Below are 14964 nucleotides of genomic sequence, written 5' to 3'. Positions count from 1 at the left end.
GAGTTATTAGGTGGATTATACGAACAACTATCATGATTGGCCCAGTTACGTACTCTGTGTATAGTTATGTATGATTTGTTTACATAAAGTTATACGAGTGTCGAATGTTGTGTACACTGTACACTGAAAGTGGATTATTTTAATACAGTTGTATAGTCGGCAACATTTAGCTGAAACTACAATAAATCCCATAATACATTGCTGTTCAAATTCTCTCATGCATGAAATGAGACAACAGTCTGGCGTGCATCTCATATTAATCATAATGGAACATGCTACTTACCGAATGATATGATATGATCCATCTTTGAACGCCGGCACATCCCGTCAGTGATTTGGTGACACCTTAAGATACCGTAAACGCTATCTACAAAAATGCTCGGTATTTCTCACTAATGATAGAACCTTCTGATGTGGGTACCTTGCGATTATCGTAAGTGTTAATTTTCACATGCTAAGGGTGCCAACAAAATGTTGCCGACAATAAAACTGCTATTTATCAAATCAAAGGTCTGTGATCCAAAATGTCTGAACATTTTGATAACCCCAGATTTTGGTAATTCGATCACAGTTGGCTATGACGGACTCAGTGTGATGGAATAACCAGTGTGATGGAATAGACTGACTGACTATTCCTGAAAAAGAAAATGTGCTGATGTTTTCAGGGAACTAAATTAATTGAATTTGAATCAGTGTGAGAAGCGTACATGTAATTGACGGCAGTGAAGCCGAAAAGTGATATAAAGTATTCTCGAAATAAGCTTAGACAACCAACGTGTTTGTTTTTTTCTGAGAAATAATGGAACACTGCTTTACACGTCTGAGTTGCGGGTTCGAGATTTGCTCCGGGGATCTGCTCAAAATCTAGACATTCTGAAACGCTATTTCCTGCATTTTAAGGGCCAAATTTTGTTGACATAAAAGGTTTTAGCTTGATTTTGGGGGACGCCCTCCAACATTTTTCGGGGCGACCGCCGCCGCCACTGTGTAACACTGTTCAAGGGAGTCTCAACAACCATCCATCCCAAAGTACTGTTTTCTGCCAGGGGTGAAAATGCCCGGATGTCCGCCCGAAAATATGTACCTTGATTACATCTTCTTAGGTGTTCGTCGCTGTTAGTAGACAATTTTGTCTCCGAGGGCGATTGTAAGCGAAATGGTCATTTTGAACACAATTATACTAGGCTTTATTTGGTTGCAGACTTATTCTGCATGTTGTTTGTGACGTCAGAGTCGCATGTCCATCTAGTCATTGTAAAGCAAATTCACTACATGCTATTTCAAAAACTCTTTTTTTGGAACAGGGAGTTGTGACATAATGGTTGTAGCGATGTGGAACATGTCTGCTTACAGTGGCAAGACGCCTTGTTAAATTAATTTTAAAGTTCGTGTTTTGTGTTCATATTCGTCAGTGTACCTGTAATTTCGATTTTAACTATTAATATTTTGTAATTGGATTGTAGGTAACACCTCTTCAATCAGTTTGTTTTAGGGTATTTTCTCAGCTCAGTCAAATAAATAATTGTATTATTACTTGAAAAAAAAAGGTTGTACTAGGCCGGCTCTGCCGTAAGCATTCTGATTACCCCGACACCTTTATCTTGTATGGTACTTGTCCATGCAGACTGGGTTGCTATTTATCTATTAGGTCTATGGATAATTACATGGAAATGTCTAGATTGTGTGCCTAGAGTTTATAAAACTCTTAAAATAGTTCTTATACTTGACAACACACTCCAGCTGAGAGACTCTATCTGAGATTCATTAATATTTAATCTGAGTTTGAAAGGGTTTAGAATACAAAAAAGGCAAGGTTTGGTAATCCGTACCCACAGTCAGCTGGCGCACCGTGATAATAAAATATATACGATATTTACTATATGGGGGCCGCCATTTTGAATGACGCATAAAACTAAATAAGAGACAAGTTGTGAAACCCCGGCTTAGTGTTCTAGGTTCTTCGCGTAATTAGATGTTCGTATGCAAGGGATTGTTCCACACAAAAACGACGAATTCGGCCCAATTTTGTTATCGGTTGGCTTAATATAAACCCAACGGACAGTATTTTTGTGAAAGATTGGTATTTTTGTACTGATTTGTAGGAATCTGAAAAACGCGTTTCACAACTTGTTTCTTATTTAGTTTTATGCGTCATTCAAGATGGCGCCCCCCATATAGTAAATATCGCATTTATTTTATTATATCAGATGTGCGCCAGCTGACTGTGTCCGTACCATATATTACAGAGCATTATAAACCAAAAATTGTACAGTTTGATTAATGTTAACCCAGTTAAACTCAATGAAAACACAACCCTTATATTTAGTTGCAATTTAATTGGCTTCAATAAAATTATAGTTTAATTACGTTTCTATATATAATTGCAATTTAATTAAAAATAATAAATTGTCTGGACTGGAAATTGTATTTCACGAAATTTGTCCATTACTTTAGGTTACATAACAACACCGAAACTGGTATGTATTTAAAAGTTCCATAGAATCACTTGTTCAAAAGGGACCCCAAATATAATCACAAGTGACATTTGTTGTTTAACAACATTCAATGACTATACTGATTAAAAGAAACATACTGTAATAAACAATGTTTTATTTGTTATGAAATTTAATTAAATTCACCAGACAGATGATAGAATGTCAACATGATTGGGAATTGTGGGTCTCCAGTGTTAGGGGTTAGGACGTATATCGGCACAATGTAAATAAGTATTGGTTGGACTGTTAACGGGAACGATAACACACTTAATTCTTATGATTGGCATTTTCTCAAAGAAAAACTGGTAGTACCCGAACTAGTTTTTGAACTATGAATCTCGATTATATGCATTACCCATGGTTACCAAAGAACGTTTCAATGCTATAGGGAAATCGTTTTTTTCCATGGCAACACATTTCTGTTATCGTTTAGTGATATTAGTTCATTTTGAGCACCATGATAAAACCTTTAAATCACCAAAATATCAATGATTGTTAGTGCTATTACAATTTCCATACTTTTTACTAGTTAGCCTCTACAAAATTGTTTTAATACTGTTTTTTTGTTGAATACATTGTGATTTATTCTGAACCGCAATACTTAAGTACACAGCTGATCAATAAAACATTCTCTACACGCATGCGCATTGACCATGTGTATACTAGTAAGTGTTTTTCTTTTTTCATCAAACGAATATTATACAGTGTGCTACAAAACAACAATATGTTTTTACATTGCATCTTTAAAGCCGGGGAGTCGTCAGATGCGCATGCGTCTGATGGCCACAGCGTGTCATTGTTTACAAACAAGCGTCTACCCATGAGCCTTTGCGTTTTTAGCGTGTGTTGTTATCGTCGCTTGGGACTCAATTCCCGCGCGTGCACAGGCGACGACCCTCCCGCTTTCACAACCCGCTAGGTAAAACAATATTCCATCAATATTCAAAGGAAATTTCAGATAATGTTATGAAAATATTCGAGAACCGTAAATTTCCATCCTGATAGAACGTGTGACGCTGACGACAATATCCACGTGATAGGTATCCATGGCGCCATGGGCTGTTTCCGAACAGTTTGCGGAAAATCGCATTATTTTTTAATTGGCACATTCTGTGAACGGATTAACTGGTGGCCCCAGTACGCTACTTTCATTTCGTAACGCCGCCATATTGGTGACCATTTTATATCCTAGAAAATTCATCGAAGCTTGACATTTTTCCTGAATTTTCAAAATCTGCTCGAAAGGAAGCTCTTCTCGCCATTTTGTAGCAACTAGACTGGAAACACGTGTAACCCCATTTGGGTAGTTTCCCGTGCTCTGTGTATTTTGTTGGATCCAAGCTTCTATATTCTGCGGCATAGACATGTCAAGAAAGTTGTAAATTTCCCTAGCTCTAGCCAATGGCTGATGTGCTACATCCTCATATCGTATCAATAAATATCGGTTTTTCAACCACTCAGGACACGTTTGAGCATATCTGACGTTGGAGGCGTAAGTCCTACATAAGTCTTCTGTCTCGTCCCACGACGCGTTCTTTCTCATATAATCTAAATTTTTTCCATGTAATTTCCATCTAGAGTGCATGACTCCGCGAGGGTCCCGGACGAGGATTATAATTTTTAGATCTATATTCGATTCTGTCACAAGAACCTCGAGTTCTTTCAAATCATATAACCGTATCGTTTTTATTGCGCGGTATTTGTGTTTTTTGCATTGCTTGGCGACAGACACGACGAACAGGTCGTCGTTATTTTGGTTAGGTTGTACGTTTTTTTCATTAAAAGGAAAACGGTGGTGCAATCTGCATGTTGACCTAAGAGCTAAACTTCTGCACATTCTGTCGTCGCGAAGTGTTGGCGCCATAATCTGATCCGACAGTTCACACTTGAATAAGTTTCCAACAACCTCGATAGCCCAAGACTCGAACAAATCATTGGCAGAATCGCCACCTAATACGTCAAACGATAGCGACCTCAGCGGCTCAAATAGGTACATAGTCTCTGGATTTTGGTTCAGGAGCTCGCCGACAAATGAAGAACCGCTGCGTTTTGTTGCAAATAATAGAACAGCTTTGCTTGACATTTGTTTGTCTACCTTTGGTATAGCCGGGTTCCGGTCGATGTTGTCCATGGTAAAGCTTGTCATCCCTTCGCGTTCATCCATCTCTTCATTAAAATCGTTTCCTTGATAATGTGCGTCTTCCAAATACATGTATTCTGAAAGTGAACAGTGCAGATGAGATCATATATTGCAAAAGTGTAATGCGCTTCGAATTACTGGTACGTACCAGTAATTCAAAGTTCATGCGCATTATTGTGATTCATTATTCAGTCATGAATAATGTCGTGTGTGCTGCAAAACAATTAAAATAGTTTATTTATAATAAATATTAATTAACATCAGAATAAACCCTGCATTATAAAACCTATATTATTGACCATGACGTCATAGTGTCGAGACGCTACCAATTTCTGTCCCTGACGTAGGATGATGTCGAGAAGCTTCCCGTGACGCCAGTCAGACAATAATAGCCAAAAAATACACGTATCAATGCAACGATTCAATCGACGAGTTATTTTTACAATACGTAATTGTGTAGATATTCAAATTCAGGCAAAGTAACGTTTTTCCGTAGTGTACATACTTCTGTGTAGTGTATGTAAAAAAGACGGTGACCTGCAATGGCTCCTACTGCATGGCGGCTACCCCACGGTGGCGTTTTGCTCAAGCCCAAATTACGTAAAACAGATGCATGACTCTTTCGTCATGAAACCGATGACCTAGCTCACATTTTCATCAAGGTCCAAAGATTGACACCACTTTTCAACCTTTTTAAAGTAATCATCCACAGACTACTTGACATTGATAGTGTACTTACTCCTGTATAGTTTGCGCACCCCTACGTAGTGTACGTATTCCTGTGTAGTGTACGTATTCATGTGTACTGTACGTATTCGTGTGTAGTATACGTATTCCTGTGTAGTGTACGTATTCCTGTGTAGTGTACGTATTCATGTGTAGTGTACGTATTCCTGTGTAGTGTACGTATTCATGTGTACTGTACGTATTCGTGTGTAGTATACGTATTCCTGTGTAGTGTACGTATTCCTGTGTAGTATACGTATTCATGTGTAGTGTACGTATTCATGTGTAGTGTACGTATTCGTGTGTAGTATACGTATTCCTGTGTAGTGTACGTATTCCTGTGTAGTATACGTATTCCTGTGTAGTGTACGTATTCCTGTGTAGTATACGTACTCCTATGTAGTGTACGTATTCCTGTGTAGTGTACGTATTCCTGTGTATTGTACGTACTCCTGCGTAGTGTACGTATTCCCGTGTAGTGTACATACTCCAGTGTAGTGTACGTACTCTTGTATAGTGTACGTATTCCTGTGCAGTGTACGTATTCCTATGTAGTGTGCGCACCTCTGTGTAGTGTACGTATTCCTGTGCAGTGTACGCATTCCTGTGTAGTGTACGTATTCCTGTGTAGTATACGTACTCCTATGTAGTGTACATATTCCTGTGTAGTATACGTACTCCTATGTAGTGTACGTATTCCTGTGTAGTATATGTATTCCTGTGTAGTGTACGTATTCATGTGTAGTGTACGTATTTCTGTGTAGTGTACATATTCGTGTGTAGCGTACGTATTCATGTGTAGTGTACGTAACCCTGTGTAGTGTACGTATTCATGTGTAGTGTACGTATTTCTGTGTAGTGTACGTATTCCTGTGTAGTGTGTGCACCTCTGTGTACTGTACGTCTTCCTGTGTAGTGTACGTATTCCTGTGTAGTGTACGTATTCCTGTGTAGTGTACGTATTCCTGTGTAATATACGTATTCCTGTGTAGTGTACGTATTCATATGCAGTGTACGTATTTCTGTTTAGTGTACGTATTCCTGTGTAGTGTACGTATTCATGTGTAGTGTACGTATTCATGTGTAGTATACGTACTCCTATGTAGTGTACGTATTCCTGTGTAGTGTACGTATTCCTGTGTAGTGTACGTATTGATGTGTAGTGTACGTATTCATGTGTAGTGTACGTATTCCTGTGTAGTGCACGTATTCCTGTGTAGTGTACGTATTCCTGTGTAGTATATGTACTCCTGTGTAGTATACGTATTCCTGTGTAGTATACGTACTCTTGTATAGTGTACGTATTCCTGTGTAGTGTACGTATACATGTGTAGTGTACGTATTCTTGGGTAGTGTACGTATTCATGTATAGTGTACGTATTCCTGTGTAGTGTACGTATTTCTGTGTAGTGTACGTATTCCTGTGTAGTGTACGTATTCATGTGTAGTGTACATACTGGTACATAATATTAGAGAATTAACCCCGGTAAGATGTATTCACCTACTAGTATCTGTGTACTAAGTATGTCTCTATTGTGTCATTTGAGATAACGTGTGTATATTTTCATGTTGTTATATTGGATTAGTAATGTCTTATATAGTAATTCCCGAGGTTGGTCGAAAAAACCTGTCATGTTCTTGTTGGCTATTTCCGAATAATGAGAAGTCGCACTCAATTGTTTTTTACGTACATGCTCCGTGAGTTCAATCACATGTGTTGTACACGACATAAGATACACCTTTTCTATAAATCGCGCCCTCTGACGCGAGTGACGTTAATAGAAGGGAATTTTATTTTTGTTATTCGTGTGTAGTGAATTTTATTTTTGTTACGTCGATTGGTACACTCAGAAGCACAATGTCACGCGTGCAAGTTTACGTTAAACCCCGAAACGGCAAAATGGTCTATGGCATATAACAGTACGTCATTTCGGCGCAGCGAAAGCGTCCCACCACCAGAGGGCGCGATTAATACGAATGGAGTATTGAAACCTCATCGTGGTTTGGAATTGACAGTTTTGCTGTGGAAATATTATGTTGTAGCCTAGACTAAACTCGCTGAAATTTCATTGTTGTTATGCCCCCCCCCCCCAGTTTGCCAGTTAGTTATTCGTATATATCTTATACGTTTGGCCAAACAATCGTCATTCTGATCACATGGCTACGTGTCGTGAGATTGGATTTCGAGATTAGATATAATAATTATTTAAATTAAAATTGGAGAAGTTTATGACGATTTCAATTTGTCTATTTCAATGATAAATTTAGTTTATTTATCTTGAATTTTATTTACCTTGAATCGCGTGACCGTGTAAGTTATTGTTGATTTGCAAATGTGAAACGAATATACCAATAAATGTAATATTCACACGAGGTAATACAAATATTACGCACATATGAATGAGCCTTGAGTTTTTTTAGTCCACTATGTAATACCTTTGTTATATTATTGTTAGGACGCACATGTTGCACACACATGTAAATAACACATATACCGGTCACCTGGAAGATTAGATTTCTGTTCTTGCGAAAATTCACGTTTCTGGCATAAGGATATGATAAGTATATACCATTTACCATAAATCAGTGCGTTTTTACTCATCTGGTGCGTCAATATGCATTTAATCAAAGTTTGATATGAATATGAGCAAATGCGATATGCAAAAACACGCAGCACATACAGCTGCGTGTTTTGAGCCTAAATATATGATATATGCTACTATGTATTATGTATGTTTATTAACATTGCACAGTTTGTATATGAATTGATGTTATTTACTTATTTGTTATTTATGTTATGACAGTATCAATTTTTTTATTTTGTGCAATATTTCTTTCTTTAAGCTTCATGTAAATATGTAAATTTGCAATGTAAATTGCTTTTAACTGCGTAATAAAAAACAGAAATGATATATGCTTCTTTGCCCACCGTGTAAGCCCATACAGATTGAATACTATAATTATAATATGTGCGCGGACTTAACTCATGGCGAATGTATTGTATATTGGTCATTATATTGAAATATAATTTGCCTTTGACCTGGCCGATGTATTGACTGAGTCTATGTATACGGAGCCTGTGCATTTAATAACTAACAACTATTAATCTGTGCACAGTCCCCCAATCCCACTGTGATCTGTGATATCAAATCGATTTATGTTGGTTGTCGAGTTGCCACATATGTGTATACATAATGACACTGCGATTAATAACGTCATAAAGGATAGATAAACTTACCATGCTGCTCGCCTAGGAATAACCACGTATACATCAATAGTCCAACTGAACAGACGCCGAGAACAGACAGGGCCGCCATTCGATTCATGATACGGCTCTGTCGTTTCGCCGACCGGGCAGTGTAGTCCGTCATGGGAGCCTAGTAACGTATAAGGAGATCGAATATATTTACGATTTGTTTTCTCCGTCACATATCTATATTAATCCAACATGGTGACAGGTGGCGACCTCGCTACTCGACTCAGTGGCGATATTGCACTGTGGCAAGCCACGTGCGTGACATATTGTTACAGTATTGGTCGTAGAACGTGTGTCTATTACGACTGTTCGGTTTTAAAGAGGCGATCGACATGTTTGGAGCAATAATAAACAAACTATAGAAATAAATGATTATCAGGAGTGTGTAGGACACTCCTCAAATGACGGATATGAATGATTTGAGAAATAAATATAGTCGAGGAAAAGCTGGTATCTCATGATGCATCTGTTTGCAATTGATGACGTATTATAATTGCATGCACGAATACTAACACGTTTCAATACTATATAACGAACATTGTTTTGTCTATTTTTGAGAGATTAATGTCGTCACGAACTTAAAACAATAAATGGTATCATACATCTGTACACGATATTGGAAAATATTGCTCTAGCTAGTATTCCTCTCAGTATAAGTACATCTCGACTCAGTGTCAGCTGGTGGTAATATAATAATGCGACAATTTTATGCGATATTTACTGTATGGAAGCAGTAGTCGTGAAAACACAAATTACATGAAGCGCCAATTCCTCCCTTTTTAGACAATTCTCATACTCCTCTGCAAAACGACACGTTTGGGGCAACTATCAGGGGGAAATTCTTCTTGTACTCTCGGGTTCGCCACACTGTCAGGGGGGAAACTCGTCTCGTCTCTCTATCTCGTCCCCTTGAGGTATGGGATCGGAAATGTCACTTATACTTTACAGTCAAATAAGACACACACAACGAAATACGTTTCAACTCTCGTCTTAGTCGGTCAATCGAGCACTTTATAAGACACAGCGCCCTGGGGAAAAAGTCCCCAAGACTATCTCAAGGCTGACCCAAGACTCTTTTAGACTGCGTCAACACTCGCCCCAAGGCTCTCCAGGACTGGCCTACGACTGCGTCAAGGCTCGCCCCAAGGCTCTCCAGGACTGCTCTCGACTCTCCAGGACTGTTCTCTCGACTTTCGACTGCGTCTATTGTAGAGTACTCCTCAAGACCAACTCAAACTCTCTTTATTCATTTTCAAAACTCTAACCAATTACAAAACAGTAAAAAGACTCTAGGGCGTAACCTTCAATCATAAAGCCAATCACACTAAGCACTGAATACGTCACATCTTTTGATTAATCGTTCACTACATTAATAACTATGGATACCAACTGTCAGAATAGTATCAGGGGGAAAATACTTCTCTCGAGGTTCTCCACACTTGTCAGGGGGGAAACTCGTCTCGTCTCTCTATCTCGTCCCCTTGAGGTACGGGATCGTGAAAGTCACTTTAACTTTACAGTCAAATAAGACACACACAACGAAATACGTTTCAGCTCTCGTCTTAGTCGGTCAATCGAGCACTCTACCAGACACAGCGCCTTGGGGAAAAGTCCCCAAGACTCTCACAAGGCTGAACCAAGACTCGCCCAAGACTGGACTGCGTCAAGGCTCGCCCCAAGACTGGACTCTCGACTACGTCTATCGTGGAGTATTCGCCAAGACCAACTCAAACTCTCTTTATTCATTTTCAAAACTCTAACCAATTACAAAACAGTAAAAAGACTCTAGGGCGTAACCTTCAATTATAAAGCCAATCACACTAAGTACTGAATACGTCATATCTTTTGATTAATCGTTCACTACATTAATAACTATGGAATACCAACTGTCAGAATCGCGACGGATATCTGGTAATTAGTTCCAAATCACTGAGCCAAGTTCCGTCCAAAACTTCAAATAGGCCTACACGATGACAGACATAACACAGCAATTCGCTAATAATCAGTTAATTAAGTCGGTTAACAAATACGCAAAAACAAATTCATGACAATAGCGACGGATATCTGGTAATTAGTTCCAAATCACTGAGCCAAGTTCCGTCCAAAACTTCAAATAGGCCTACACGATGACAGACATAACACAGCAATTCAGCTAATAATCAGTTAATTAAGTCGGTCAACAGATACGCAAAACCAATTCATGACACAACCTACAACATTGTGATCTACTCTGTTAACGCACTTTGGTGATTTTGCAAATTGAATGGCCCCATATCAAATGATCCTAGAACACTTGTCACATGTAATTGAAATGAGCTAGCAACAAGCTGTGATATGAAACACTATCTCCTATCTCTCTTCAAATCAGTTGATGCCTACTCCTTATTCCACACGAAACCAGTTCAGATCCGTGTAACCTGACCAAAATATCAACGGACAGCATACACAAATGTTGGAATAACATGGACGTATATATCAGGGGGAATTCTTTTCTCTGGGGTTCTCCACACGTGTCAGGGGGGAATCTCGTCTTGTCTCTATATCTAGTCCCCTTGAGGTACGGGATCGGGAAAGTCACTTAAGCTTTACAGTCAAATAAGACACACACAACGAAATACGTTTCAACTCTCGTCTTAGTCGGTCTGTGGAGCACTCTATAAGACACAGTGCCCTGGGGAAAAATCCCCAAGACTATCACAAGGCTGACCCAAGACTAGCCCAAGACTGGACTGCCTCAAGGCTCGCCCCAAGACTCTCCAGGACTGGACTGCGTCTGTCGTGCTGTACTCGCCAAGACCAACTAAAACAACTTTATTCATTTTCAAAACATTAACCAATTACAAAGCAGTATTAAGACTCTAGGGCGTAACCTTCAATCATACAGCCAATCAAACTAAGTACTGAACACGTCATATCTTTTGATTAATCGTTCACTACATTAATAATTATGAATACTAACGTCAGAAATAGTAGTCCGAATAGCGACGGTTATCTCATAATTAGTTCCAAATCACTGAGTCGAGTTCCGTCCAAAACTTCACATGGCCTAAACGGTGCCAGACATAACACAGCCATTCAGCTAATAATCAGCTAATTAAGTCGATTAACAGATACTCAAAAACAATTTCATCATATATATGTGCTAGCAAACGATCGTAATCGAGTCTAATCAGTTGACAAAAGTTGTTTTAAAAATAAACACTGAAATTTAAGTAAATGACAGACAGAGTATGCTTGCTTGTCGAATTGCCTATGCGCATACACTATGGGTATAAATCTATGAGAAAATTTGAGTGGCACGCGCAATTTAATTTGCAATGCATGCGAAAAGGCTTTAACAAATGAAATTGAAACAAACAATGAAATTCGAAATCGAAATGATCGCCGACAATTGAGATGCACTGATAATCATATTAGGTAATTGAGCGATTTTTGCATACTACACGCACATTCAGATCATCAATATTCATGGGATCTCATTAAAACTTTATAAATGATAGACTCTAGGAAACTGAAGAGAATACTATTATTTTATTGTGTTTAGCCTTCTAGCTAGGGAAGTGACTGGAGAGGACGGTATTGTAAAAATAAGCCGACACGATTTGCATTTTGAAATACGATTCTTAACATGTAACATTGATCAATTAGGAAATGTGATGAAAGAGGATGGTATTTGATTGTAGTTAATAAGCCTTCCAGTTTTGCATTACAAAATAACCAATCTTAGGATGTAACATTGATAAAATAGGGAATGTGATGGGGGAGGATGGTATTTAATTGTAGTTAATAAGTCTTCTAGCTTTGCATTACAAAATAACCAATCTTAGGATGTAACATTGATAAAATAGGGAATGTGATGGGGGAGGATGGTATTTAATTGTAGTTAATAAGCCTTCCAGTTTTGCATTACAAAATAAAAATCATGATGTAACATTGATAAAATAGGGAATGTGATGGGAGAAGATGGTATTTGATTGTGGTTAATAAGCCTTCTAGCTTTGCATTACAAAATAACCAATTTTAGGATGTAACATTGATAAAATAGAGAATGTGATAGGAGATGATGGTATTTGATTGTAGTTAATAAGCCTTCCAGCTTTGCATTACAAAATAACCAATTTTAGGATGTAACATTGATAAAATAGAGAATGTGATAGGAGATGATGGTATTTGATTGTAGTTAATAAGCCTTCCAGCTTTGCATTACAAAATAACCAATCTTGGGATGTAACACTGATAAAATAGGGAATGTGATGGAAGAGGATGGTATTTGATTGTAGTTAATTAGCCTTCAAGCTTTGCATTACAAAATAACCAATCTTAGGATGTAACACTGATAAAATAGGGAATGTGATGGGAGAGGATGGTATTTGATTGTAGTTAATAAGCCTTTCAGCTTTGCATTACAAAATAACCAATCTTAGGATGTAACATTGATAAAATAGGGATATGTGATGGGAGAGGATGGGATTTCATTGTAGTTAATAAGCCTTCTAGCTTTGCATTACAAAATAAAAATCATGATGTAACATTGATGAATAAGGGCGGGTGATGGGAGAAGATGGTATTTGATTGTAGTTAATAAGCCAATAACCGATCTTAGGATGTAACATTGATAAAATAGGGAATGTGATGGGAGAGGGTAATATTTTATTGGAGTTAATAAGCCTTCAAGCTTTGCATTTCAAAATGAAAATCATGATGTAACATTGATGAACAAGAGAGGGTGATGGGAGAAAATGGTATTTGATTGTAGTTAATAAGTCTTCCAGCTTTGCATTACAAAATAAAAATCATAATGTAACATTGATGAACAAGGGAGGGTGATGGGAGAATGTAATGTATTCACACAAGTCCAACCAGTGAGGCAGAAATAGCTTTTATTCATTCACACGATGTTTCATACAGGCCGCCATTACAAGAATGTCGTCATATCAGAGAATAACTTACATCACGTGTTAGGGGTCATCTCATCTCATCTAAAATGACCTACAAGTAAGGGGCGTCTCACAAATATATACAACATGAGTACAAGTATACATTACACTTCCCCCTTTTTAAGCTGAGAACTTGTACAATAAAATCTCAAAGTTTAAATTCAAATGTTCTTTGCCTACTTTAACAAAATAACAATAAACGTTAAATCCTATCACCAGAGGGGAGAGGTTCTCGCACAAATCACCCTCAAATGGATCCTCAGCATCCATTTTCCCTACTTTACAGTTTTGGTTTCACAATAATCATTCACATCATGGATATGGGTATATTCTTTGAACTTTGAAAACATCAAAAATACATAACAGTAAAAACTCACAAATCTAAACGAACTGGTGGTTTTCTTATGCATGTAGAAACCCTCAACATTGGTTTGGGTGTAGCAGGTACAGGTAACAATGGTTTACTAGGAGAAGCAAGTGGTTCGATCGGAATCTGTTTACTTACTAAATTTCCCCCTAAACTAGATGATAAAACTGCTGGAACATGCATCTCTCTGTCATCATCATGTGTAGAAAGGGAACTATACATGTCGCAACCTGTACTAAACCCTACTTTAGATAATCTAACATGATCAGTGTGGCGTCTCACCTCACGACCTTCTTCTAATCTAACTATATAAGAAGAAGCATTCTTCTCTACTACTCTATCATTTAACCAACGTGGACCTGGCCTAAAGTTGTAGACAAACACAGTCATTCCAACTTCAAACTCTCTGGACTTTGTATGCGTGTCATGCCCAGATTTTTGCTTTGCTTGAGCATGAAGTACAGTTGATCGCTCATTTGGTTGTAGTAAGTCCAAAGGTGTTCTTAATTTTCGTCCCATAAGTAGCTCTGCAGGCATTTTACCTGTCGTAGTGTGGCGTCACTCTATATTTGAACAGAAATCTTGACAACTTTGTTTCCACACTCCCACTACAAGGCTTTTTCATTCCTATATGGTGGAGACGTTAAATGGATAATACCATTTGCATTCATAAATGTTTGAAATTCACTGCTTGTGAATTGGGAACCGTTGTCTGATACCAGTGTAGTTGGTAATCCCTGTGATGAGAATAGTCCTCTCAGTTTATTTATTGTAGCTTCTGATGTTGTACTAACCATTGGAATTACCTCCATCCACTTGGAATAAGCGTCAGTCACAATGAGAAACATTCGGTTCAGGAAAGGTCCTGCGAAGTCAATGTGAACACGATCCCAAGGTCCTTTAGGATATTCCCATGGATGCATGGGCGTTGTGGGTGGTAGTTTAGTATTGATCTGGCATGCATTACAACTCTGCACAGTAGTTTCAATATCCTTGTCCAGATATGGCCACCAAACATAATTTCGTGAAAAGGCCTTCATTCG

At 38.2% G+C, this 14964-nt stretch overlaps 1 protein-coding gene across 1 annotated transcript; it reads right to left on the bottom strand.

Annotated features, from left to right (window-relative positions):
- Nucleotides 1–3469: 3469 nt before the first annotated feature.
- LOC100374900 (carbohydrate sulfotransferase 3-like) lies at nucleotides 3470–8838 on the bottom strand. Its single transcript, XM_002742345.4, has 2 exons — nucleotides 8600–8838; nucleotides 3470–4712 (listed from the first exon to the last, which is right to left on the bottom strand). Exons 1-2 carry the CDS (start codon nucleotides 8730–8732, stop codon nucleotides 3592–3594), a joined length of 1254 nt encoding a protein of 417 aa, XP_002742391.1. The 5' UTR covers nucleotides 8733–8838; the 3' UTR covers nucleotides 3470–3591.
- Between the last annotated feature and the right edge of the window lie 6126 nt (nucleotides 8839–14964).

The sequence above is a fragment of the Saccoglossus kowalevskii genome, chromosome 10, assembly GCF_978046115.1.
Source record: "Saccoglossus kowalevskii chromosome 10, keSacKowa6.1, whole genome shotgun sequence".
Lineage (NCBI taxonomy): Eukaryota > Metazoa > Hemichordata > Enteropneusta > Harrimaniidae > Saccoglossus > Saccoglossus kowalevskii.
This window is presented reverse-complemented; position numbering and strand designations above follow the sequence as displayed.

Bases quoted from the DNA above. Each gene is read 5' to 3' on its own strand.
- LOC100374900 (XM_002742345.4), bottom strand. From the start codon at position 8,732: ATGACGGACTACACTGCCCGGTCGGCGAAACGACAGAGCCGTATCATG. The intron at 4,713-8,599 runs GTAAGTTTATCT...GTTCACTTTCAG, and splicing joins ATTCCTAGGCGAGCAGCATG to AATACATGTATTTGGAAGAC.